This window comes from Plectropomus leopardus, chromosome 4 (assembly GCF_008729295.1).
Source record: "Plectropomus leopardus isolate mb chromosome 4, YSFRI_Pleo_2.0, whole genome shotgun sequence".
In the NCBI taxonomy this organism is placed as follows: Eukaryota; Metazoa; Chordata; class Actinopteri; order Perciformes; family Serranidae; genus Plectropomus; species Plectropomus leopardus.
The window spans coordinates 4517177-4540568 of NC_056466.1; the positions used below are offsets into that span (position 1 = coordinate 4517177).

The following is a 23392-nucleotide window of genomic DNA, read 5'->3' on the forward strand; positions in this document are numbered from 1 at the left end:
GTATAACTTGCAGCTGTGTAGTCTTGGTGATGACCTGTTTGGTCTGTGTTCACTGACTCCCTCTAGTGGTTCTCAGTTACACAGAACAGGCTCAATCTGATTTGACTGATCAAAATTCTTCATTTATTAAATCACTTATTATATTCTATGACTGTAAAAAAGTATGACGCAATATAAAATATATTATTTGACTATTGAAAAGAAAGACACAAACTTTTATTGTTCACTTCAAGTTCAAGCTTTGAGTGTGATAACAACAAAGGGAGTGACATCTTGTAAATGTGTTCAGATGGTTGGTCTCAATAGATTTTTTTTAAGCAATGTTGTCAACTAACTGCTCTGAGGCAAATAAAATCAATCGATTTGGCTAATACAAAAATGAAAAAATAGAATACCAAATGACAATGTAAGATAAAAACAACAATAGTAATATTAATAATAATAAAACATACATGAAATAAACAGTGTGCTAAAATTAATAAAAAGGTTTTTTAAACACTGTCTCACATGTCTTTGCTGCTCTGCAAAGCATCATGGGTTCTGGCCACAGAGATGGAGATAAAACTTATTTTAGCAGATGTTGCTGATATGAAAGTAAATATGAGGCAGCAGCAAACAGTTGCAAGGAAGTGAATTTTGTTAATATTTGGCAGTTGTGCCTGTGGAAATTCCCCAGAGATTACTAAAAAGGGTATTTTCTTAGAAAGTGGACAGAGAATATACGTAGTCCAGTAAATTTAAGTTGTTCATAATGCTTAGAAACATTTTTAGCTACACCGAATGCTGAAGAGTTAAATGATCATCTTTTCTTGTTTGATTTTTATATTTTGAACATTTGTTGTCATCGTGTTTCACATCATTTCTATTGTTTTTCCAAGCTGATATTGGGGTTTTTTTTTCATATTATTGTGAGTGCTACTACTACTACTCTCGATTAAAAATTATTTGAGATTTCTCCAAATACTCTTGATCCCTCCCTCTCTCCTTACAACAAAACCAGAAGTGACCGCTGCCCCCCAACCCCCACCAGAAACCCCTCCGATAACACTTTATTAAGCTTCCTGTCAGTGAAAAAATTCTGGTTACAGTGATGTGTAAGGCGATAAAATGTCAACATTAGCAGCAATCTGATGCAAAAACGTTGACATTTCATAACTGTTGGTTTGCCGAATCCGCCCATCACTGAGAGAGGACGGTAGAGACATTTTAATATCAGATCTGCCTGCTGTTTGCCTGCCGCACTTCGTCCTTTTCATCCTTCACTTTGTTAAAAGACTGCCTTCAGCTTTGGTAAGTTACCTTGATTGATTGATTGATTGATTGTTTCAAATCTTTAATTTGGACATGTAAACATGTAAAAGAGTAAGTAAACAAACAGAAGAAAACAAAACAAGGAGAGCAAAATAGCATTTACAAACAAGAACTGTTACTGGTGAACCATATTTTTGATTTCATTATTTCCGTTGTGATCTCCTCCAATAGTTCCACTAAATTATAACCAGAACAGAGAATATTTGTGTCATCAGCAAACAAGACAAGTTTCATTGCATTGTTAATGTTATATAATTTGCCCATTGCAGAAAAAGCAGGTTCAAATACTTTTGTTCAATATTTTTTCTGATTTTAAACAGAAGAATCACAGGAGCCATGATTTGGGTAGCTGAATGTGTGTTTATGGGTTTCATCCTCTGCACCTCAGGTATGAATGATTTTCTAAACTATATATATGATATTTACTATTATATGCACGATTATTAACTGTAATCTGTAAAAAAAACAAAAAAAAACAACTAAAATTTGACTTGACTAATTTGTTGACTAAAACTGCACTTCGCCACCTTTGAATTATGAGGTTTTATCTGCGTTCTGAGCGGTTCAGAGACTGAGCTTTATAGTTTTGCATTCCAAATGCAATAAATGATATGAACCTTTTTATTTTCCAAATAGAAAGTCCAAAATGCATATAACATAAAGAAACACACCACATAATGTTAATAGGTTTGATTGAGTCGAGTCAGATGGCTAAGTGCATTTTTATGTTTTCTTTTACATAAATAAAGACATTTCCGCTGTAATTTGGTGCATAAAAACTCATCAGAATGCAGAGTTTGAAATGTTTGATGCGTAAGATTTCCTGGGGTCGATGCCCAGAGCCCCTGCTTAAAATGTGATTTAATGATGATCAAAAGTCACTTTTCTGGATTGGAAAACTCAATTAAAGGGTATTTGGCTCCAACAGTATTCATGGGCTTTGTGTCATGAAGCACTGTGGGGACAATGATTAAATTTGATTCTTCTTCTTTTGGGGCCAGAACCTTTTCAAATGTGAATAGTACTTTTGACGTCTGAATTGCTGTTTGGTTTATTTGAATTAAAGTAGCCATTATTCAAGGAAAATAGAAATACGTCAGCATACAAACTGATTGCAAACCTTGGAACGATTGCGCAAGAGAAATAAAGAGTTTGAAGAAAATTACATATCAGTCCTCAAGATCATCACATCTTCTAATCAAATCAATCAAATCTTCTAATTCCTTCAAAATCCGGTATATCATGTCAAACTGCTAATGTTTAAAAGGTATAAATCTGTCCACGTGTTTAATCTTCTTTTACAGGGTTTGGGGGACAAACAGTTAGGATCTGTGCCTTAAAGGATTCTACAGTGGATCTGCCCTGCTCAGCTAGACGTCCACCCTCCAGCCTGAAATGGTACACTGCACGCTTGGATGGCAAAAATCCTGTTCTGAGTGAGCTCTCTGCAGATGGAAACCATGTAACATATAACACATCAGCAGAGAGCACCTTCACTCTGACAATCAAAGACCTGAGTGAGAGTGATGAAAATATTTACTGCTGCAGAGATGACACAAAAAGCTGCTGGGAGAACAACATTGAGCTCCATGTTTCAGGTACAGTGGCTCCAGCTTAGCTGTCATTCAAAAATTGTCATCAGTGGCTAAAGTCTCATTTAATTCAACATCATCTCAGACCTGCAGGTACATGTGTTTCCCACCAAAGAGGGGCACACAGTATCACTGATGTGCAGCACCAGCTGTGCTCTGACTGAAAATCCTGTAGTCTACATCTGGTACAAGAACGGAGAGTTCCTCTATGAGGACTGGTCTCCCTGGTACCAACAGCTGGTCAGCAGTGAGGAAGCAGTCACATACTCCTGTGCTGTCAAAGGACACGAGCATCTGAGAGCACCTGAAGTCTCAGTGGGTGAGTGATGTTAAAACCTCTAGCTTAAAGTTCCAGTGTGTAAGATTTACGGGGGATTTAGTGGCATCTAGTGGCGAGGATTGCTGATTGCAACCAGCTGAATTCCTTCACTGTTGCTTGTTCGGGGGGGGTTTTACTTAAGCCCATGCATTTTGAGCAGCCGAATTAAGTGTCTCTTGCTAAGAATTACCCCATGCCTTGCCGCAAGTGACTTAAGTATGTCATTGTAATTCATTCCTATATTAAAATAAAATGAAATTAAATCAAACTTGTCCAACGATAAAAGCAACAGTCTGCATGGGATGACTACAATAACTATCTCGTGGCCGCGCGTTATTATCTCGTGGCCACACATTAACTATCTCGTGGCCGCACGTTATTATCTCGTGGCCACGCATTAACTATCTCGTGGCCGCGCGTTATTATCTCGTGGCCACACATTTTTTTTTTTCATCTAATGTCACCAGAGGGGCTCCGTTCTTTACAAATCAGTTTCTGAAACGCTGTTCGGCCTGTATGCCAATGTTTGCACTTGCTAATGTGTGCTCACCTCATTTTTGATGCAGACGTTAAAGAGGTTTTTACCGCAAGCTGAATTTTCCGACCCAGAATTGTAAATCTGTAAAACACTGAATAACACAGTTTCCCATAACATATCAGTGTTTCTCCAACACAGAGAGATGGGCTGCTAGCTTAGCACTTTCCTTTTTTTTAGGAGATTTTTACTGGAAGCTGAATTATCCACAGAGGTCTTATAATGACAAATCAGTAAAAAAAACAGTTTCACATAAAACAAAAAAATCTTTTTTTCGATGCTGTCAGCTGCAGTGGTCGACGTGGAAACAGGGATGGCCCTATCTAGAGCTACTGTTAGTTTTGTCCAACGTGGTAATCTCTGTGAACACGGAACAGATATACCAGTAAACAGGTCATTCTGATGCCAGGTTCACTCTAGACACAGAAGCGCCCAATGTGCGAATTGTTGTGCAGCCACCTGTCAGTAGTCGCTTGGCCGTACTTACCAGTAGAGCATTTTCTCCACACCAGTTAGCAGCAATTCTCCTTTGCTTCTTCTGTGATTCAACTCTGTCCCTGCTTGCTTGGGTGTCTCTGGCTGTGTGTGTGTGTGTGTGTGCATCTCTAATTGTCTGCTCATCTCTCTCCCTCTCGGTTTAGACACAACTGACAAGCATTATGAAAGCACTCGATGCAAATTTTTTTATCATTTATCATTATCAGATCATTTATATCATGTCTAATCTATCCTTTGTGTTGTTCATGATAGAATATTTAGTTTGTTTTCCTGCCAAATTTGCTAACGGCTTGCTTGTGGCTTGTGCATTTCGCGGCTGTCCTGCGTCCAGTGATAACCCAATGTGAGGTAATCGAAATCAGACGATTCTTGTTTTGTGATTATACACAAAAGAAAACACTCAGTATATTATATTCGATTTCAGCCAGTATATCTCCCTAAACCCTACACACTAGAACATTAACATGTCAACAAATACTCAAGCATTCATGCAAGTGGATATATTTGATGACATTCTCTTATTAGGTTCAATAATCAGAAATTTGAAAGCCATTTTTTTTCCAGATTCTGTCACATCGACCTGCTTTAGCGTGACCTATGCTAAAGGGAGGATGTGTTCTTATAAGCAGAAATCAGTGGATGAACCTTGCTCCATCACTTTCCCCAGAGGTTAAGTTTCCACAAACATTTCGAAACATACCTCTCACCCTCAATAGATCACAGTGACTGATGTAACGTGTCTTTATCGTCTCCCAACAGAATTACGTATACAAAATACTACATCGAAGTTGTTCCTAACACTGACCTGTACCACCAGCTGTCCGATGGCTGACCCTCAAACAGCCTTTAGGTGGTACTGGAACAAAAAGCTATACAGTCACTGTGAAGATCAAGACATTACATTTCACAGCCTTTTTTCTGGAACCTTCATCTGTGCTGTAAAAGGCCATGAAGGTCTGCGCTCCAATGAAGTCTGTGAGTACGAACCAACTTACCGCTCATTTGGAACTGGAAATATGTATCATAAGACAACGGAAAACAACAGAAAACACCTTACAAGAAAATGCAATAGCTCTGATGGCTCTAAGAATTCATAAAGTTGAATTTTTGGTCATTTCAAACATTCTTATCCCAACTCGTCTCATGTTGCCCTTTTGCAGTGGACTTCCACGTCTATTTATTATGTTTTAGGTATCCTTCTGCATCTGCTATTTACGTTCTGGGGTGGTGCTACTGTGATGTCAGCAAAATCACATGATAGGATGACGTGGCACGTGATTATGTTTAGACAACACAAGTACATGGCAACCAACACCAGAACATAAACAAACATACATGCTGGCACGGATGGTTAGTATTAGGGAAAGAAGGCACATGGTAGGGTGTAGGAAAAAAGAAATACATTTAGATGGGAAGGTAACACTTTAGCATCAAAATCCTGGGTTTGTTGGACCCATCCACCACCCTTCCTAAAGGTGCCCTCATGCTTCCTGTATTACATCGTCACAGGGAGCGTTGCAACCTGATGCTGTCCTGCCATGTTTCAAACCAAGGGGTAATGTCATGAGGGCTGCATCCATTTTTAAAAAGTCTTTGATTACTCCCAATTTGTGTTGCGGGCAACATTGTCCTCTTATCAGAAGACAGGCAGTTTGATTCCTGGCTCCTCCAGTCCAAACATGTTCTCTCTCTGAACTCGTCACATGGTGCCACTCCGTCAAGACTTTCCATTTGAAGTTATAATCTTTAAGACATCCTTCTGCATCAGCTGATTACGCTCTGGGATGTCCTTAAGCTGATGTCAACAAATGCACATGTGGTGAGATCAAGTGGCATGGTCCCTATGTTCACACAACAGTGCGGACTGTCAGGATGGTTAGAATTTGGCACTAAACTCGCGGGTGGTTAGGTTTCGGCAAAAGAGGCACGTGTTAAGGTGCAGAAAAGAAGCAAACATACATCCGCACGGGAAGAGAACTCCGAATTCCGGCACGAAAGGTCAATTGTTTGTGGGACCCACCCACCTCCCCACGAGTGCACTCATGCTCCTTATATTATGTGGTTTCCGACTACGTCATTGCGACTGCTTTCATCCGGCCGTGTTGTCAAATGATGCCACCCATGCGTGTTGCATGTGGACAAGCCTGCTGCCATCCAACTGTCTGCCAGCATTTGATAACAACGGCACTTGTTCTATCTTACTGAGTTATCATCTGACCCGTCCATGCGCACTGCATGTGGAAGAGCGGTACCATGTGACGAGCTCCGAATGAGAAGGGGTTGCGAGTCTGCATGTATCAGAGATGCATGTAACAGAGCCGGCGGCACCTTGTATGGTAGCCTCAGCCACCTATGAGCAAATGTGGCTCTGTCATATAAAAACACTTTGAGTGATCAGAGGACTGAAGACACCACTGTGTGTCAGTTTATCCAATACACTAATGAAAGTTCAAAGTGTAAAAGTACAGGATTTGTGTAAAGAAAAGATGAGACCAGGTAAAAACATATGTTTTTTTTCTGAATAAATTTAGCTGTCCCTAAAAATCTTTCATCTCTATTTCAGGCAGTTCAAGTTACTGCCTGACTGTGAATTTTGCCAGCAGAAGACTCTGTGCTCTGGAGGGTTCCTCAGTAAACTTTGAAAGTGAATACACACGGCCCAGTTGGATAAGCGAAGCAGAAGCAGGCCTATGGAACAAAATAATGAGATGTGATAACCAGATTGCTGAAAATCCGACCCAGGATGCAGATCGTGTGGCTTTTCATGACGATATGAAACACCACAGCACCATGACAATCAACAACCTGAAGAAGAATGACTCAGCAGAATACACATTCGGTTTCCACGAATATGCTCGTCGATGGGATCATTGTGATTTACCTACAGTCACTTTAGTTGTCACAGGTAATAACTTTATCAACACATTATAAGAGTGTTTTGTTTTATTTTGCTCTTAATAAATTATTACCTTATTCTCATCATATTATAATAGTATTAAAAAATAAGAATAAGATAAATTATTTTAAATGTAACATTTTATTCCAAATAAGCATGATGATTTTTTTTTTTTTTTTTTTTTTGCTGTTGACTGTAAAGACCTTTGAATGGTATTTCTAAAAAGTTAATTTTAAACCTGGTTTTATCCAATGTTACATATCAGTTCTGTAATTAATGCAAATTAGCATATATTTAATTAGTTAAAGTCATGTAGGTGTTGATTTTAGTTGAGATTTCAGTTCTGGAAATTGATGCAACAAGCACATAATTAATTAGACAATGCCTAATTTGCATAATAAAACATTAAAATTTCAGAAAACTTGCATAAGAAAAAAAAAATTTTTCTTAATATCATCTTGGGAAGTTTGACCTCTATAGTTTTACACTATTCACCTGTAGTGTCTATAACATTATATAACACAAATACGGCTCAATTTTAGTTATTTAACAGCATATGGAATTTTCAAACATTTAGTGCTGGATAGGAGCCCGGCATTAATTTTTTGTTTTGTTTTGTTTTGTTTTTTTTAAAAAAACTCATGATCTCTGAAATGATTGCTATCGGGTATTTTCATGATTGCAAGCAAGTTTATCCAATATGTCCACAAAATGTCTTTTTGTTAATAGATCTATCTAACCATCTTTCAGTCCTGAAGGTGACAGTGACTCCTGCTGCAGATGTGACAGCAGGCCAGAAAGTCACACTGACCTGCAGCACCAGCTGTCCTCTGACTGACACAAACTACATCTGGTTCTTCAACGGTCGACCTCTGACCCTGACGGAGAGCCAAAACAAACAGCTGGTTCTGTACCCAGTGCGCAGTCAACATGCAGGAAACTACTCCTGTGCTGCTGAAAACCTCCAAAACATCAGCTCACCTGTGGAGACTCTCACTGTTGAACGTAAGCATGGCTTTAAAACTTTGAAGCACTTTTACAGTTAAAGCAAAATGTCTTAATTTCTTAAGTACACTGTGGCAACATACATCAATTTGGATCAACATCACTTTTTTGTGCTGTTCTCTGGACCCTTTCACAGGTATTTTAGCCTTTGCACTCTGAGCAGATTGGCTTGAATTCTTTCATAAAACTTAAAACTGGCAAAAGGTAATGAGCAACTTGGCAAGAAATGTCCTGCCTAGTACAAGAAATTAATAGATTTAGAAAATAAATGTTTTTAAAACACCAGGGGAAAAATATCCAGAGAGCTTTATTAATAAATATCATAGTTAGTTATTTAAAATTATTTTTAAAGAATTATTATAAATTTTAAGCAGTTTGTCAAGCCATTTATTTTATTGTGTTATTCTTTTACTTGCCCTGTTTTTTTTTTTTTTATTGTCTCTTGTTTTTTTCCCTTTCTTTTGTGTCAGTTTCCAAGTAATTTTCTTATAGTTTTTACTAAGTTTTTGTTTGTTGTTTTTTTTTAAGGGACATAGTATATTAATGTACATTATAAAATACAAATGTAAATTTGCTGGATTTAGCATGACTGCTAATTTATGAATCTTGGGTTCATTTCTCCTTAAATTGCTCAGTGCCTCCTTCCCTTGTTTTTGAAAGAAATCAAGGCAGTTTGCCCAGATTTAAAAGGGTTAACCCACCCACTGTATTTCTATATAACTTAAGGAAAATGAAGAATCAGTAAAGACAGGAAAATTCAGATTAGGGATTTAAGTACACGGTCAAATGTTGCACCACTAACTCAAATCTCACATTAATCTTTCTCTAGCTCTGATATCAATAGCGATATTGAATGCAGTAAAGCTGACTGTTTTGTTACTGATGGCTGCATATCTCCTCTACATGCTTGTGAGGTAAAAGACTGGAAAATCTGATCTATCATTTCCATTTTTGTACTCTCATTTCATGTATTCAAAGTTTGCTTGTTGGTGGAAATATTCAGGTTTTAACCTTGGAAATTTGTTCATTATGTCCAATAAAATCCAGAAAGAGGACAAAACTGTGCCCTGCCGCTAAGAAAAGAGACAAAGTGCAAACTGAGCAGGTAAGTCCAAAACCTAGAAATTGCTGCTTGTGTGTCCGGGTGTTTCCTCTGTCAGCTGTTTTTTCTGCCCTTTAGGCAGGCTTGCTGTATGAGAGCATCAAGCTCAAGAACTGTACACCAGGCACACGTCCAGCAGAGAAGCAGGTAGACTCTGTGAATCGGCGTTGCAGATTTTAGATGTCTATGAATGGGGCTTTGCAGGAGGGCAGATAAACGACGGTCTCCAAATGCAGTGAGTTGGACAGCCTGACCTGGAGGTCACAAAAAGGCTTGTGCAAGATGCCTAAACAGCCTGCCTTAGCAACCATACGTGGTCGGATACAAGACTCTTATCTGATTCAAACATCCGTTCATGAAGGGAAAAAAAAGTAGTACGTTTTCTATACTGATACCACCATCTGAGAAATTTAGCCTACTCAGTTTTTTTTTCTAACAAATTTCTTGCTCTGATTAAATCTTTTTCTTTTTATATTTGATGTTTTAATGGCATATATATCTCACTATCCCTGTTTATCTGATGATTTCTAATGTGTATTGAATTTCATATTTTGTTATATATCATTTTGCCTTTTTGCTCCTTCCTCCCTCGCATATTATTGTATGTATTTTACCGTAATTGTGCAGAAAGAGTAAAAACAGACTGATTTCTTAATTTTTTTTCTCAAAACATTGCCAATAAACCACCAAGTTGTCAAGGTGCCCCACTGACTGTGTGAGGGCAAATTTCATGGAAACTTTGATGAACTACAATACAGACAGTCACTGATTACAGCGTCAGATCTTCATTCAGTTCATTTGTTGTGATTTCAGTCACTTAATGTAGGCCAATCCTTTAAACTACTAATTAATCAATTGGATGTATCTGTTGTTTATAGACTTACTGACACTCTGCTAACTTTATCTGTAAGTCACACTTTGTCCCGTATAGTTTGGGACATGCACATATTAACACACACCCACATGTTAATAGGGAAGATGAGAAATGAAAGATGTTTCATTATGTTGTTTCAGAATGTGCTCTATTGTAAGTCATGTATTAAAGATATCAAGGTTTGTCTGTATCAAATAATTGACTATAAAAAGGGATTCAGTGTTTGGATAGCTTTGTTTTCCTCAATGAAATATACTGGATATATATTTGGAATACTTTGAATATACATGTGGATACTATTTCTGTTTTTACATACTGTGTTATACAGATGAATACAGAATACAGAATATTAGATATTGCAATAGCTCAAGTAGGCTACAATTCTGACATGCTTATGCCTACTTTATGAGAGTATCCAGACATATTTAAATTCTTGCAAAGAAAAATTTAACTTTGAAAAAATATTAATAATTTAATGATGCCCTGCAATAACACTGAGGACCCCCCAGGGATCATTAACCCCCTGTTGAAGACCCAGGTAATAATATTACTAAATCATGCTCTCTGATATAAGACTGACAAGAAAATCCCCCCCCCCACCCCCCCCCCTTTTTTTTTCTTTTTTTGTTTTTGCAAGGTTAAGCTTCTTGTTTTTATATTAATATCACCTAGCTGCAACATGAAATGTAACCTCAGTATTAATGCATATCTTTAATAATAATCTATATGATATTTAGATAATAGACAATAACCAAAAATACACTTTGATATAGGACTGACAATTGACATTATCTGCATTATTATTATTATTACTATTATTATGATTATTATTATTACATACCAGACTAAAACAGAATAGAAAGCATTTATTGTCGTTGTACAGCTACAGTGAGATCTGAAAGTGCCACTCCCTAAAAAAGTGCAAGCATTAAAATATAAACAATGACACAAACCAATAAAATATGAGGCACACATGCACCGAAAAACAGTTCGGATTATCTGAAGGAAGGTTTATTGGAGGAAATTTAAAATAAAGAACTTTTTCAGTTAAAAAAACATAGAGAAGATAGAAAAGATAGATAAATACATAAATAAATAAGAGACTAATAGCAACTTTAAAGTGGGTTATGACTTATTTATTTGTCATTGCACAGAGAAGAGAGCATGTTATTGTACAGAATGGATATTGTTAAGGTTATTGTATATAAGTGATATAGAGAATGAGAATGATGAGATGTTATATCATATACATTTATGAATATTGTTATTTATTTATCTATCTATTTTATTTGTTATCTATTAACTTTATTTATTTATTTACTTTTTTGCAAAAGTTACATTTGAACTAAGGAGTTTTATTTGTAATGTAGAGTAATTTTAAATCGTAGTACACCTAGGCTTGCTTGCTTATTTATTTGGCTTGCTTATTTATTTATTTATTTATTTATTTATTTATTTATTTATTTATTTATTTATTTATTTATTTATTTATTTATTTGCGTATGTCGGCGTTGGAGGCCTACGCATTTTTTTTCCGTTTGGGCTAATGAAGGCTTGACCCGCCCAAGTCTCCCTCTGATTGGCTAGTACGCGTTACCTTCGTTCGTTGGATTGGTCAGATTTAGGCATGAGGAGTGTGATTGGTTTGAGTTTATCAGAGTAAGCGAATCACAGGCAGAGTAAGACGGAGTGGGGGCGGGTGCATGTCGTGTCTTTGCTCCGCACGACAAGCTGCCCTTAAGCGTAACTGCTGCCGGAGCTGGCGTTTTTTAAACGGAACGGATTGTCCTTAACAACGTAATAAATCACCATGGACGGCAGAGGCTACGGTTCAGGTAACGTTTACTATACATTGACATGGCAGTGATGTGAAATACCAAAAACTGACGCAGGTGCTCTCACCGTCGCTAAATGTAATCATTACGTTAGTTTTCCATTTAGCCATGCGCTTTGTTACCTTGAACATCCAGCCTGTTAGCTGCTTAGCTCGCTCCTAGCAACAACACAACCGGCTGTAGCCTGAAACAAAGAATCGTTAGCTCGCTGCGAAGTAGCTAATATTCATATTTCTGGTGTTGTTATACTCAGTTTAGTGTATCCATCCAGGAATAAACGAAAAAAAAAATCGTCAACTGCATACCAGGCCCGCTAGCTAACATTAACGAAAAAAGCCACCAGGTCGTCATCAGGGTTTTATTTGCTAATATGCTAACATTAAGGGCTGTGTGGCCCATTGTAGGGCTGTTGAAGAGTGTGTTATATACTATGCCAATATAACATGGCTAATTCGGCTAAAATGGAGTCAGTGTGGAAATAACCGACTTTTAAAGGCAAGTTAATAAAATGGCCGCCTCACTAAAACTGCTTTCAAAAGTTAGATTGCCCTAACACGTCTCAAATGCGTTTAAATGAATTATTTGCGCTGAGTTACACCCATTAAACAGAAGGATAACATATTAATCGTGTGGTGAGGATCTAATGAGACTCCAGCCGGCTTGCTATTGAAGAGTTACTACCCCTGGGCCATCTTTCAGTCCCTTTATCAACTTACAAGTCTGGTTGAGTCTGTTTTACATTGCTTTTTGAAAGCCTACTATTTGTGTAACTGACCACAAAGCTGCAGTTGGAGCAAATAAGAATTCAACACGTCAACATTTTATTTTTAAACATAACTTGAATGCAGCTTTTTGCATTAAATTTAGACATTGATATTTGGTCGATAAAACTATGCACATTAAAAATTGTAACTTTCAATCCATGAGAAAGTTACATACAGTAAAGTAGAAGGATACGGGAAACATAGTTTTGAATGTGCTAGCTGAAATGCATTTAAAACCATGTGGAGACGCCTTTGTTTGCAGTGCCAGTTTCAAGATGCTTCATGTATGAAGAGTCTAATCTCTCACAGTGTTCAGATGAGATTTTGGTCCATCTTTTTACACAGGCCGTCCTAAATACTGTAATATTCTTTGGGGCCTGTTGGTGAGTCTTGATTTTCAGTTTCTACCACAAATGTTCAATTGTGTGGTGATTGACTGAGTCATTCAAACACCTTTACTTCAGTTCCTCTGGGACGATTAGACATCCTTCTTTGCCACATGTTTTATATCGTTGTTCATGGTGCATATTGTCCAAAACCTCATTTGAAATGTGCTACTTGACATTTAGATAGGCCTATAGATTACTGGAAGAATGTAATATGGTAAGACGAGACAAAAATCAAACTTTTGGGCACCAACACAGGGCACCATGTTTGGAGGAGAAATGCCTTTTTACATGACCCTAAGAAAACCATACATCTTTGATGTTTGGAGGTGAAAGTATTATGATATTAAGCAGTTCCTCTTCTCATGGTACCAGTAGAATCCAAATTATCAAGTGAAGATCAATTTCTATGAAGTGGGAAATTTTGAGTAGAATCTGTTGAGAATCGCTTGAGACGCTGGTGGATTTCGAGTAGGACAACGTTTCAAAATATTTTGCAAAGGAGGATGGCTGTTGGTTCCAGAGGAACCAAAATAAAGGTGTTTCAATGACCCAGTCAATCACTAGACTTAAACTTAAAAGATCAAGATTCACCAGCAGGCCCTGCTGAATCCTACAGATTTTACAATTTTTGTTACTTTTTTTAAAAAAAAATTGCACAGGTTTTATTGAGTTAATATCAATGTCTGGTATAACTTTCATGCGAATAGCTGCACTAAAAAATTTTGTTGAATGAAAAACATGTTGACCTGCTGAAAACTTATTTCCCCGTCTGTATATCATCCGAGGGGTAATTACATGCCTTGGCTGTTGAGGTTCAATATTCGATTCTATTTCTTTTCATTTTACTCTTATCACTGTTTTCTCTCCTTTTGTAGGTTACTCCAGTTGGGGCGGTGGCGGGTCAGGCAGCAGAGGTGAGGAAATGAGTGATGCTTTAGCACTGTTGATACAAAGACACCTAAACTTTATATAAGATTGCATGGCTGCTGTCAAGGTCTTTTTTTCACTGGTGGTCACATTAATACCTTACAATTCCTCACTCTGTTAGGTTCAGGTGGCTTTGACCTGTATGGTGGTGGTTACAAGGACTCAATGTCTGGGCTTGGGGGCTATGGGGGAGGAGGAGGAGGAGGCCACATGAAGAGAGGTCTCTCAGGAGCGTCCCTGCTCTCATCCACAGGCACACATGCAGATGCAGTCATTGCCAAGATTAACCAGCGCTTGGACATGCTCACTCAGTTGGAGGGGGGGTTGAAAGGGTCTCGAGGTGACAGGTAATATATAATTTTCCCTTTTTCTGATCCATACTATCGTCAACAGTCAGATACGACGAACACACATCCGCGGTAGTAAGAGTATTACATTTTCAAGTCGTGTCTTTTATGTTTAGTTAGATATCACAAAACAAGACAGTGGCTACGGTTACATGCACACCAGTATTCCTCTGTTATTCAGAATATGAATTCAGAAAATGACTGTATTCTTCCGTTGGTGCGGGTCATTTAAACAGCATGTTCTGTTTAAACCTTCTGAATTAGGCCTTTTTACAAATTAAGCGGTTTTGATTGAGAAATGTGGGAAATGCAGATATTATTCAGGTTTTATGAGCATTAGTTCGACATATATTCAGCCAATTTGGAATATGCATCTCAACCGAGGTTTTTACTGCAGTTTCGGACATGATGTCTTGTCTGTTAATGGAAAAAATCCCACTTTTCTGGTCGGAAAGAGAAACACACCTGTTTTTAAACATTGTTAAGGACTTGGATAGCAACAGATTATTGCGCAAATATCATTTATTCAATTTAATTAATAAAGACAACAAACAGCCAACATTTCTCTAAATGTGCTTGTGTTAGCCATCGGGCTAATTTTCAACTGTAGGCCTTTAGCAAGATGTTTTAAAACCTGCAAAATGATGAATTTCACATAACCTAACAATAATGTGGCCAACACCAACCTTTTCAAGAGGGAAGTTGAACTAAAGCTTGCTTGGTCCAACAAGTCCACCACCGGTATGAAACTATATATTTAAAAAAAAAAAACTTTTTTGCGAAGAAGTAAAAGGACAAGCAGCTCCAGCTGTTCTACTTAACCGTATTTTGCCGTGCTAAGCAATGTGTTGGGGCACTTTAGTCTTGAGTATGCATGGCTGCGATCAGATAAGTGGGATAGTGGGATGATCATTTTCAATAGCCGTGTGAACAGCTTCATAGAAATATTGCCTTTTTCAAAGTAAGGGCAAAAACTGGACTATTTTGTGCATGTAAACATACTCAGTGTCTCCGAAAGCTGCCGCATGCCTGAATCTGAAAAAGATTCAGTAGATGTCTTGATTCACATTTCGTTGTGATTATAAGAATATGCTCAGGCCTTCTGATGCTCTTGGTAATCTAAACATCAAACAAGTCAAATATATGTAAAAGAATTAAAACAATATCCATGTCACTGTGGTTGGAAACTTGGTTGTTATTATTTTGCATTGGTTTGGTTTCTAGAGTAAATTGGGCTGTTTAGGCCTGCTGCTAAGGCATTTACTTGCTCTTCACACTCAGCCTTGGTGACCATGTGTATGCTTAAGCTCCTGTTTGTGATGATAAGAGTGAGAGTTGCTCATAGGTTGCATTTGAATGCCTCAGCGTATGCGGCTTTGCTCCCCATTTGTTTCGTTGTGGTTTGTCTGACTGCCGGGAAGAAAATGTTGTGATTCCTGAAATACTTAGACGTCATGAAAATGCATGACCCCCTCATCAGAGGTGCAATTACAGACCAACTTTTACATTTGCACACGAAGCCAGTCCATCCTTACCTAGCACCTGGTGAACATTGCCTCTGTCTTGCCTTTGTTTTTATTTGTTCCCACACGTTTCTCTCATCCTCCATGTGACCTAACCCTGTGTTCTGGCTTTAGGTTACGCAAGAGAGATGAGTTTACAGACGTTAGCTTGATTTTCATGTTGTCAAGCTCAAGTGTTTATGGAAAGCTGCCTGCTCTATCTACAAAAACACTCTACCCACAGAAAATAAGCCCCAGTTTATGTTTCATCCCCTTGAGTATTCACCATAATCCAGTCACTTGTCCGGATATTTCACCTCTTGCACATGTCTCAAGACATTACTGGTTCTGATGGAACATGGTCATGTCTGTTTAAGGTTTCTCAGCCTAAGAAACTGCATTTTTCCTAATCTGCAGGATACTGTTTGATCTCCAACAAAGAATGTGGTTGGATGAGTTTCTATAAACTTAAATGATAAGAGAAAAATCATTACTATGTCATAAAAGACCACAAGCAGAGTGTTAACTTGATCATCCATTTCTGATCTAATGTGGTTTCTGAAATAAAGCTGGGAGTGACAAGAAAGCAAAAGGAGAAAGCGAGACCACGGAGGAGACGGAAAAGCAGGTGGAGAAATCCAAACCTGACAGCCCTCCCTGCCTCCCTTGCTCTCTGCTCTTCTCTATCAACCCTCTCCCTCCCTCCCACAGGTATGACCACTACGAGTCATTCGACTCGCGCACCTCTGCTCTCACCTCCTCCCGAGATCTCTACAGATCTGGCGGCAGTAGCTATGGTTATGGCAATGGCCGTGAGGACAACATGCTGATGAGTCAGCGAGGAGGCTCGGGCTTCGGAGGGGGAATGGGGCTAGGGGGAGGAGGAGGCTTTGACAGCCCCTCCTCTTCCTATGGAGTCGCTAAAATGCGACAGAATATGAGGGAGCCCTTCAACAGTGGCCAGGGAGGAGGTTCTGGAGGTGGAGGATGGGCCGGAGCAGGCCGACGTTCCCCCAGAAGGGGTGGAAGTACCGGGGGTCGAGGAGCTGGAGGAGGGTTTGGAAACCGCAGGTCTGACCCCACTCCATTAGGCGGAGGCGGACGGGGAAGTGGTAGCGGTGGCCAGTCCCACCGCGGCCACTCTCCAGGAGGTGGTAGAGGCAAGCTCCCATCCCTCCTGTCTAACCGCATGTACCCTGAGAGTGGGGGCTTCCATCAGGGTTCCACTCAAGGGCCTCACGACTTTCCTGGGAGGCATTTTGGAGGGGGCCCACGGGCTGGCCGCCAGCGAGGCCGCAAGAGACCCCTCAACAAAGTAAGTACCTCCAGCCAGATAAGACCTCCTCAGACACTGGGCAGAAGTTACGCCCTTTCTGATTCCCTCCTTTTTCTTTCCCCAACCAACTGGCAAGTCAGCCCTAAGCGCTAGGACCTGCTGTGAGCCATGCAAAGCAATTTGTCATAAATAATCCCGACACACGTTCTGTATATCACTTGCCCTTCTAACTCCGCCCAGCCCTTATTTAATGTGGTCAGAAATACCGCATGGAAGCGCCCCTTTTGTACAGTAAAGGCAAGTGACAACTCTGTCACTCATTGAATGATTTCATTTTGTGGATTTTATCTTGATTTCTTTTCTTTTGCCCCACTCCTGGGTAGTCTTAAAGATAAGGCTAACACTAATAATTGGGGGAATTCACAGAAAAGAAAGACATATCAAGTCTCCTAATTGGGTTTGACAAGCATTAAATCTAGAACTCTAAACGTGTTGATAAAATCAGGTTGTATTGGCCACATGTTATTTTAAATCATGAATTTATCTGTGAGTGCATACAGACTTTTTTTTTTTACTGCAGCAAGTGAAGCCACAGCGGGATGTCCAGAAAAAGAGAAAGCAGACTCCCAGTGAAGCTGATGAGCCTGAGTCAAAGATGAACAAGACGGAGACTGCTGGGTCAGAGGATACTCAGGGTACGTCAGCAAAGTCTTGATGTACTGATATCAATGTATCCACTTAATCATCAAGTCGTAGTGGACTTAACATCATATTATTCACACTCTTATAGTGATGGCCCACCAGCAGATGGAGACATGAAATACAATGGTTTTCAATGAATTTAACATTCATTCATTGTGCAAAATAAGAAAAATACTTGAACTTATGGTTGATGTTTTGTACATGGTCAGTATCAACTGAAAAAAAAAAATCGGGGCACCCACTAGCTCACTCGATAGAGCGGGCGCCCCATGTAAAGAGGCTGTGTCTCAACCGCAGCAGCCTTTTTGCTGCATGCTTAAACTGTCATTGCTATGCAATCAAGGCATAAAAAGCCCCAAAAATAATCTTAAAGTAAATAAATAGAATAAAATATCAATTAGTGATTTTAGCAGAAATCAGCATGTCAGCTGATTTTGATATTTCGTTTTAAACCTAATATCTGTCAGTACAGATGATGTGCTGGTATTGATGTGCATCCCTAATTTCTATATGCATTTTGGCCTGATGTTGATGTGCTCTGTTTCCATAGAGCAACCTGAGAAAAATGGTGACGGCAATGAACCAAAAACTGAAGCTGCAGTAAGTAGATTGAGTTTTTGTGACAGGAACTCTTTTTTTTTGTCTTGTTCTCTTGGTCTTACTGTGCTACATCAGCCCAGCGGGGATGTATAATTTACCCCCATGAATAAACCACAGAATCACTTTATTTAATTGAAAACCACTGTGTCTCGTCAAATGTAATTAATGCAAATGAGGAAGAGATTATGTTGTTCTGTAACAGCTCGGGTTTCATTGCATAAAAGACTAACTGAGCCAGCGGTGACAAAGAAGGCTAAAATAAGCACACTTCTGTCTGTTCTTCTGTTAAGGAGCCTTTTCCTCATCAGTTAATTTTTTTAGTTGAGAGGGACTTTTATTTGGCGTACAGGTGATGTAGCTGATTCAAACTGTTTTGATTTTAGATGAAAGATGTAACTCGTTACAAATTGTCAATGCATTTTGCTAAAGGAAATGTGTAATAGGATACTCTTCTTCACAGGAGACAAAACCTGATACAGATGGAGATCAAGGTAAGCTTCAGTTGCTCCTCGCTAATTTTTTTCTTTTTTTTTTTTGTCCTTTCATGACATCACATACTTTGTCAGTGGAAACCAGAGCATGCCTAACTTCTGATTTTGTTCTTGTGCTTAGCTTCACCCAAACAGGAGGAGAAGAAAAGTCCACAAGGCAAACAGACCTCAACCCCAAGTCAGGAGAGACACCCAAAAATGAGGAAGAGGAGGGGCTTCCTGGAAAGGTGAGAGGATATACACGAAAACTCCTGACTCCTGGGTGAAGCTTTCCTTCTTCACCCTCTTTCATCTGTCTTCTTTCTTTCTTATTGTTTGTGGGATTTGTTGATTGTTTTGTCTCGATAAATTATCACATCCATGGTTTTGTTGCAACCACTGTGTATGATTACGTAGTAATTTGTATTATTATCCGACTTGGTGTCATAATCTTTTCCTTTTTGTGATGGGCCTTTTTTTCCCTTCAGGGTGATGTTTGCCTGCTCTGTGTGCAAGTTCCGTTCGTTCTACAAGGAGGAAATGGAAACTCATCTTGAGAGTCGCTTCCACAAAGACCACTTCAAGTTTCTTTCGGGCCAGCTGTCCAAGCCCACTACAGACTTCCTTCAGGTGACTGACATTTATCAATACTTATTTTATACACTTAAATACTAACAATGCTTTGGGGTACTGTGTTTTAGAATTATGGGTTAAATCTTAAGGGTCATGCTCATTAGCCGCTTATACAGAGAGTTCGCGCTACAGACCCACAATGACGTCCCCCCTTTATACTGCCCCTGCACTTTTATACAGAAACAACTGAAAGTGGCATCATTCCCCTCCAGTGTGTGACTATACACTGCATTACGCCATCCCGCAGTCAAAATAAAGAACAGAACAGCGAGGCAGCATAACTGCGTGATATTCCCGCCTTGAACAGACAGCTTAAATGCGGCTATTGTTAATACACTATAATAGGAGTATAGTTATTTAGGTGATACACGGGATAGGACTGTCCTCAGATCAGAATTTCCACATCGGATTTACTCATCTCAGCAGTTTCTCCCTCAATATCTGCAGTTTTGCCTGTGAGCCTGAACAGAAATAATCAAATTTTCCGCAGTTAGTTTAAATTGCCATGTTATTGTATTAAATCCATTATATTTTAAGCTAACAATGGTGTATTTTTTTCTTCCTTTTGATGAGAAGTTACAACTAACGAAGCCCCGCTAAAAGGAAATGACCAGCTATACAATTATAATTCAAAATTATAAGATCATAACTGTTTGCACAAGAATAAAGGACACAGGAGTAAAAAACTAGTTTGAAAAATGTATGCATGTATTATTTAGGGGTCATTGTGTTTGTCCATGCGATTGGGTCACCTGAGTCACTGTAAACTCATAAAACCAATATGGTTTTGTTGTTGTAGGAGTATTTGCAGAACAAGTTCAAAAAGACGGAGCAGAGGGTAAGCCAGTTGGAAAACCACAGCGCTGCCATCTGCCAGGTGTACAAAGAGCAGGACCTCACCAGAGGTAAGCAGCAGCAAGAGTTGTGCGTGCGTGCGTGCGTGCGTGCGTGTGTGTGTGCGTGCGTGTGCGTGCATTTGCAAGAAGAGAAGAATGTAAGTGACTGCTCATTGCCGATATTTCCCGCTGTCTGTGTAGAGCTCGGTATGGAGCACTTCATGAGAAAAGTTGAAGCCGCCCACTGTGCAGCATGCGACCTTTTCATTCCCATGCAGCCCCACCTGATACAGAAACACATCAAGTCTCCAGACCACAACTACAACCGGAAGGTACGGCAGATTGCCCCTAAACTGATAATTATATCAATTGAAATATTTTAATAAGGTGTAATTACCCTTTCTTCTTCCGACTGATTTGTAAAAATGAAAAAAAAAAAAAAGAAGAGAAGACGGCAACAAAGAACTGTAACACTCCTTGTATGTGATGTGTGAGGATCTTTAACTGGGCTATGGTGTAACACACATATAGCCGGTGGTGGATGACGTATTGTAATGATGTTTGCACTCTGTCCTGTGTATGACTTGAGACTCTTCTCTCTGTGATTCAAGGGTATGATGGAGCAGTCAAAGAGGGCCAGTCTGTCAGTCGCTCGTAGCATCCTCAACCACAAACTCATTGGCAAGAAGCTGGAGAGCTACCTCAAGGTAAGTACAGTGTAAGGGTATGAGCTAGCACTGAAAACCTACGATATAAACAGTTGATACCAAATTTATCAGTGCTCTTGCTGTGTAAATGGATTTAAGAGTTTGTGGTCACAGCGTCATTGCATGTTTTCAAGCACAGTGCAGTTGAAACTAGCATGCACCGCACACTAGTGTAATGACAACACACTTTGACTCAAGTGCTCTTACCCAGTTATAGTGGCTTTGATTCTAAAAATCGCTTGACATTGTGAAAGAAATAATGAGGTCATTCAGAATCATTTGAATACCGTATTATTACTATATTGTGAAAGGCACTATGTAGTAGTATTGTATTTAACAGGGAAACAGAACGTTCTGCAAGAACTGGAATTCAGTTTTCGAGTCAGGTCTATGTTGGGTTTTTCTGTACGCGTCCATGGATCATCAAGCCACAAGTGAAAGATGAGCTTTTGTGCAGAGTTTTCAGATATAGTCTCTAATGCTCTTTACACTGCCTGTTAAATTTGTGAATATAGCCTCGATATGCCACCTACCTGTTCTTTAGGTATGATCACAGTTTCTCCTACTGCCCATTGCTTCAGCACCTCTGTCTGAAACAGTCTGTCTGAGCTTATGTCCCGCCTCCCGAGAAGCCCAATCTGCTCTAATTGGTTAGCCAGTTCTCTCTATGCACATTGTGTTTGTTACATTGTGACATCACCAAGTTACAGAAGTAAACACTGAAACTCAGATGATCTGTTTCAGTCAGCGTAGGAGCAGAGTCCTCTGAGGGAGAGAGAGCTCCCTTTGGCTTGGACTATGGGCTTTATTAATTAGGAGACCTTTTACAAGCACAAAAATGCTATATAAAACGATAAAAATAAGGGGAAAACCCCAAAATCAGAACAGGTAGCAGATTTCAGTCTAACTAATCATAAAAACAAGAGCTCGTAGACAAACAAATGCACATATAAATGTTTTTTCCTTGTCAGGGTGAAAACCCCTTCACTGGTAACCAAGACGACCAGGATCATGAGGACTCCATGGTGATGGACGTGTCTGGTATGGACGTAACCGAGGAGACGGCAGACGGCCAGACAGAGGCAGCAGCAGTCAAGGACGAGTCTCTGGCTGAGGGGGAGACGAGCCACGAGGTGGTCGAGGGTGAAGAAGAAGAAGCAGCAGCAGCAAAGGAGGAAAAGATGGAGGAGGAGCTGGGAATGGATGGAGAGGAGGGACAGGAGGGAGAAGAGGAACAGGGGGATCTGGAAGAGGAGGAAGGTTTTGAAGTCGGAGAAGAGGGGGAGGAGGAAGAGGAGGGATATGTGGTGCACGATGAGATTGGCGAAGAGGGGTTACAGGCTGAGCTGGAAGACGAGGAGGGATTAGAGGCAGCAGAGGCAGAGGAGGAAGGAAAGAATGATGAATGACTTTTGCACCCTGTGTGTGTGACTCTTCGACCTTAACATCTGTCAGGACCACTCGATGCCCCCCCGAAATCCCATACAACCCACCTCATTACCAGGCATATAAAAAAAAAAAAAAAACTAACACTTACCTCCCCCCCCTGTTTCCACTGTCTAATTACTGAGTTTCATTTCATTTTTGTTAAAGTAATAGCTCCCCATTTTGGGAAATACTCTTATTCCTTTTGTTAAGTGAGAAGAATAAAAAAGGGTTACACTAACTGATGTATGATCACAACTCTCTTTGGAGGTGTAAATAGACAGTATTTCCCAAAACGTCAAACTATTCCTCTTAATGCTTTTTTGTGTGCCTTTCGTTTCTGGATTAAGTTGTTTAGAATTGTTTAAGAACTCTTGAGTATTGTAAAGTTAAGAGATATTGTCCTTTTTTTTCTTATCAGAGTTTACATGATGTCATAGCTTTCTGTCCTTTTCCAGTATTGATGGTGATTTTTTCCAACCTTTTGGTAAAATCAAGAACAGGTAGGCTTTTTATTCTACAGATTGGGTGATTGAGATCAGCAAGGGGACTGTCTGTAGAATAAGTGACATATTTCGAATGGATATCAATCACGTAACAAACTTGGTTCACTCTGAGTAAGAAATAAACATGTTGGATAAATCACTGCTTTATTGCTGTTTTTTAATGCCATTTGCTTGATTGAAGTCAGTGTAAGAGTTCAAACTGTAGTTAGACTGGCCACCAACCTGACACCATCAGTGTCAAAAGTTCAAAGCTTTGTTCAGTTAAATGGTAAACACTACCTCAGTATAATAATAACTTTATTCATACAGCACTTTTAAAAAAAGTTTGCAAAGCAGAGATG

General features: G+C 39.3%; 2 protein-coding genes across 4 annotated transcripts; both read left to right on the top strand.

Moving 5' to 3' along the window:
• The first annotated feature begins 456 nt into the window (after positions 1 to 456).
• LOC121941469 (sialoadhesin-like) lies at positions 457 to 10033 on the top strand. Of its 3 annotated transcripts, XM_042484261.1 has the most exons (11): positions 457 to 1290; positions 1632 to 1699; positions 2616 to 2909; positions 2989 to 3222; positions 4820 to 4924; positions 5015 to 5230; positions 6819 to 7160; positions 7902 to 8156; positions 8986 to 9070; positions 9204 to 9261; positions 9337 to 10033. In XM_042484261.1, exons 2-11 carry the CDS (start codon positions 1648 to 1650, stop codon positions 9436 to 9438), a joined length of 1743 nt encoding a protein of 580 aa, XP_042340195.1. In that variant the 5' UTR covers positions 457 to 1290; positions 1632 to 1647; the 3' UTR covers positions 9439 to 10033. The 3 variants fall into 3 exon arrangements, with proteins under 3 accessions (XP_042340195.1, XP_042340198.1, XP_042340197.1); XM_042484263.1 differs by lacking the exon at positions 457 to 1290 and having other exon boundaries at positions 1404 to 1699; XM_042484264.1 differs by lacking the exons at positions 4820 to 4924; positions 5015 to 5230.
• Positions 10034 to 11866: 1833 nt separating this feature from the next.
• On the top strand, positions 11867 to 23190 carry akap8l (A kinase (PRKA) anchor protein 8-like). The gene is made up of 13 exons (XM_042485347.1): positions 11867 to 11967; positions 13996 to 14034; positions 14169 to 14394; positions 16608 to 17211; positions 17753 to 17867; positions 18425 to 18474; positions 18935 to 18965; positions 19087 to 19192; positions 19433 to 19574; positions 20377 to 20482; positions 20615 to 20745; positions 21025 to 21120; positions 22092 to 23190. The coding sequence occupies exons 1-13, from the start codon at positions 11943 to 11945 to the stop codon at positions 22527 to 22529; spliced, it is 2109 nt and encodes a 702-aa protein (XP_042341281.1). The 5' UTR covers positions 11867 to 11942; the 3' UTR covers positions 22530 to 23190.
• Positions 23191 to 23392: the final 202 nt, after the last annotated feature.

Coding starts and splice junctions, on each gene's coding strand:
- akap8l (XM_042485347.1), top strand. CDS start 11,943: ATGGACGGCAGAGGCTACGGTTCAG. Junction 14,035..14,168: donor TGGCGGGTCAGGCAGCAGAG/GTGAGGAAATGA, acceptor TCACTCTGTTAG/GTTCAGGTGGCTTTGACCTG. Junction 19,193..19,432: donor AGGAGGGGCTTCCTGGAAAG/GTGAGAGGATAT, acceptor TTTTCCCTTCAG/GGTGATGTTTGCCTGCTCTG.
- LOC121941469 (XM_042484261.1), top strand. CDS start 1,648: ATGATTTGGGTAGCTGAATGTGTGTTTATGGGTTTCATCCTCTGCACC. Junction 4,925..5,014: donor CTCCATCACTTTCCCCAGAG/GTTAAGTTTCCA, acceptor GTCTCCCAACAG/AATTACGTATACAAAATACT. Junction 9,071..9,203: donor CTCCTCTACATGCTTGTGAG/GTAAAAGACTGG, acceptor AATAAAATCCAG/AAAGAGGACAAAACTGTGCC.